This window comes from Oryctolagus cuniculus, chromosome 6, assembly GCF_051225735.1.
Source record: "Oryctolagus cuniculus isolate XC-2025 breed Fujian yellow rabbit chromosome 6, ASM5122573v1, whole genome shotgun sequence".
Lineage (NCBI taxonomy): Eukaryota > Metazoa > Chordata > Mammalia > Lagomorpha > Leporidae > Oryctolagus > Oryctolagus cuniculus.
This window is the reverse complement of record NC_142872.1, coordinates 878,769-882,428: the sequence shown is the minus strand read 5'-3', so window position 1 is coordinate 882,428 and position 3,660 is coordinate 878,769. Positions and strand designations below refer to the sequence as shown.

Here is a 3,660-nt window from a genome sequence, read left to right as displayed (position 1 = left end):
TTGTTGAATTTTTACTTAGTAGAGGGTTAATCTTATGATTATAGAATAAACTGAAAGTATGTCATTGCAAAAATAGAAAGAATAAGAGAGGAAGGATGGAGTGTGGGGTCATGGGTGGGAGGAAGGGTAGGGTGGGAAATATCACTATGCTCATATATCTGTATATATGAAATACATGAGATTTGTTCACCTTATATAAATAAAAAAGTTGATATTCAATATCCAAGTCCCTTTTGAAAACTCAATTGGATATAGGCAATATTCTGATTCCACATTTTCAAAACACAATAATCAACACCTATATCTATGTGATATATTTTATACATATTTTCTCTTAGGAAAATTGCCTTGCTAGTGTGTACATAGAAAAATAAATTTGAGAAATATATTAACATTTTTAACCACACGGAGGTGACATTAAGTTTGGATTAGACATAGAAAGCTGCAGGTCTTCAGTAATAAGAGTGCTTGCACCCTTTGTTAGGTTTCAAGTGCCTCTGAGGCACCTCAAAGGAAGTTTCATCTTCTGAAAACTCCAGCTGAGGAAGAGCATACCCAAAATGCAGGTAGGCTCCACTCTCTGTGTCATGAACACAAACAAATTAAAAAGGAAAGGCTGCAAATGTAGTAAGAACTCAGGGAAACTCCAAGGAAATCCCCCCCTTTCAGGTTTGTCTAAGCTAATCTATGGTATACAGTCCTCCCCATGAATTATTATTATATTTTCAACTTTAAATCCCAAATAACATCAAACATATTTTTTATAAATTCCAGAATGTTCTGTTCATCATTATTAAGTTGCATAAAAATAATATATATGCCTCAAAAGTTAATGTTGAAATTAATATTTACCCAAGACAACTACATTTTGAACACTTATTGTATGACACAAATGGTATTGCATTTGGATATTTACTTAGCAAGGTGATATTTAAAGTATCAAGGATAAAAATGAAAATAATTTAGTCTTTTTGATCAAAACTTCCTTTGGGGAAATATTTAAAGACTAAAAAATGAGTAAGTAGCAGTCATGACTTTCAACTTCCTTTCTGGTCCAAATTCTCAATCATCTACTTTTGCTTATGCAGATCCCCTTTCTCAACACTCTTTGAAGAGCACCCATCACTTCTTTGTTTCTCAGAGTATAGATGAGAGGGTTCAGCATGGGTGTGACCACAGTGTAGAAGAAGGTGAAGAACTTGCCATATGTTGAAGTAAAGTTGGTCTTAGGGTTTATGTACACAACTGCCACTGTGCCATACAACATGAAGACCACAAAGAGGTGGGAGGAACAGGTGGCAATGACTTTCTGCCTCCCCTCCTCTGCCTTCATTTTTACTACTGCTTGAGCTATACATCCATAAGAAGTCAGGATCAACCCCACAGGCAGCATGGTGAAGATGACAGCAGAAATGGTCATCTGCCACTCAGTGGCAGAGGTGTCTCCACAGGCCAGGCGCAGGAGGGCAGGAACATCACACATAAAGCTGTCCAGGTGGTGATGGGAGCAGAAGGGTAGCTGGAGTGTGATGGGAGATTGGGTCAGAGACTCCATCAGGCCACACAGCCAGGCCATAAGCACCAGCTTCCAACAGAGTGGACGGTGCATGATGGTGGTGTAGCGCAGAGGCTGGCAGACAGCCACATAGCAGTCAAAGGCCATGACCACCAGCAGGACGCCTTCTGTGGCCCCAACACAGAGAAACATGCAGAGCTGCATAACACAGCCTGCATAGGTGATGCTCTTGTCTGGCCCCCACAGGTTTGACAGCATCTGGGGCACCGGGATTGTGGTGAAGCAGATATCCAAGAAGGAGAGATTGCTAAGAAAGAAGTACATAGGGGTGTAGAGACGAGGGTCCATGCACGAGAGCAAGATGATGGTGGAGTTGCCCAGGATCGTCATGAGGTACAGCATGATCACAATCCAGAAAAGAACCGACTCTTCCTGGGGCCATTCAGAGAACCCAAGAAGGATGAAGCCTACTGGGAAACTTTTGTTAGTCATTCCTCTTGCTTTTGCATTGGGGTTGGATGCAAGGTGAGATATTATGAATGGATTTTGTAGAAAGATTTGGCTTAAATTTGTTTAGAGAAAGTAAGCATTGTTAGTTTTCTAGGCCTTTCGGGAATGTGTCCCTTCACCTTAGTTCCATAAGATACAATCTCTGTTTCTAAGGCTGCGTTTTTATGTCAAAACAATATTTTTAAGACAGCTCCCTTGGAATTTGCCTCTGAGATCTGTAATCACAACATCCCCAGTGGACGCGTTCACAGAGCTCCCTCACATGGTTCATGTTCCTCGCAGCACACCTCTGCAGTGATAGTCACAGCAGCTCTCCAAAAGTCTTGCAATAGGAAATGCTAGATCCAAACCTTAGCTTTCACTTATCTACAACATAATCCTTCAACAAGGCATATTTTTATTATTTGGTGATGTTAGTGGGGAAAAATGAAATTCAGGTAATCTCAGGATCAAAGTCCTATTGTTTTCAGTGTAAACCCTGAAGGAGAACCTGAAGTCATTAGCAAACCCTGGAGTCTGAGGAAGCACCGTGCACAGGAGACACTCTGACTTTGAAAATAAGTATATAGGAGCTGGTGCTGTGGTGTAATGGGTTAAGTCACCACCTTCAGGGCAGGTATCCCATAAGGGTGCCAATAGAGTCCCGACTGCTCCACTTCCTATCCAGCTCTCTGCTATGACCTGGAAAAGCAGTAGAAGATGGCCCAAGTCCATGTGCACCTGCACCCATGTGAGAGACTGGAAAGAAGCTCCTGGCTCCTGGTTTCAATCAGCACAGCTCGAGTCCATGTGGTCACTTAGGGAGTGAACCAGTGTGGTGGAAGACCTCTCTCTCTCTCTCTCTCTTTCTCTCTCTGACTCTTTGTCACTCTGCCTTTCAAATAAATAAATCTTTAAAAAGTAAATAAATGAATGCAAAAAAAAAAGCAAATCTAGGATGGGCACATGGTTTCTTCACCCTAGATAAAGTAATGTAATTAACTCTTAAGTAAACCACTCTAACATGCTGAGCCACTTTTCTTATCTAAGTAAACAGGGTCAACATGCCAAGTTAAGAAATCTCATTGAGAGGATTAAGGTCCTGATTAAAGGGATAAAGTATAATGGCTCCTGTTACCTTTCAGCAGAAAACAGTCAGCTTGGACACGGACATCATGGAAAACAAAACCCCAGCATTGTTATCTAATCCTTGATGTCCTCATCTATCAGCTAGGCATAATACATAAATGTCAACCAAGAAATAAATAAAAATAGAAATGAGTCATGATGACGAATGATGATCTGTGTGATGATTTTAAAGCTTTGTTTCCTGGGCAAGTAGAAAGGATGGAAGGCAGTTGTAGCGTTAAATTGAGTTAAGAAACACGATCCTAGCATATTACGTTTCTGGCTTGCAGATCCACCAAGAATATGAATGGAAGTGAGCACACAGAAAATTAAATGACTGGAAACTGAGTTACAGATTTGAACATCAGATTTTAAAAGTGGGCAATCCAGGCAAGAATTTGAGGAACACTACAAGGGACTGCTACAGGACAGCAACTTCATAGGGGGTTAGCCATGGCCTCCATGCACCTCACATAGGGAAGAGAAGTACAAAGCTTTATAAAGCTCAGAGAGCAAGTGGACAGAGG

General features: G+C 41.0%; 1 protein-coding gene across 1 annotated transcript; it reads right to left on the bottom strand.

The window, feature by feature from the left end:
* Nucleotides 1–1,066: 1,066 nt before the first annotated feature.
* Nucleotides 1,067–2,008, bottom strand: LOC100349302 (olfactory receptor 2H1-like). Its single transcript, XM_070076399.1, has one exon. The coding sequence runs from the start codon at nucleotides 2,006–2,008 to the stop codon at nucleotides 1,067–1,069; it is 942 nt and encodes a 313-aa protein (XP_069932500.1).
* Nucleotides 2,009–3,660: the final 1,652 nt, after the last annotated feature.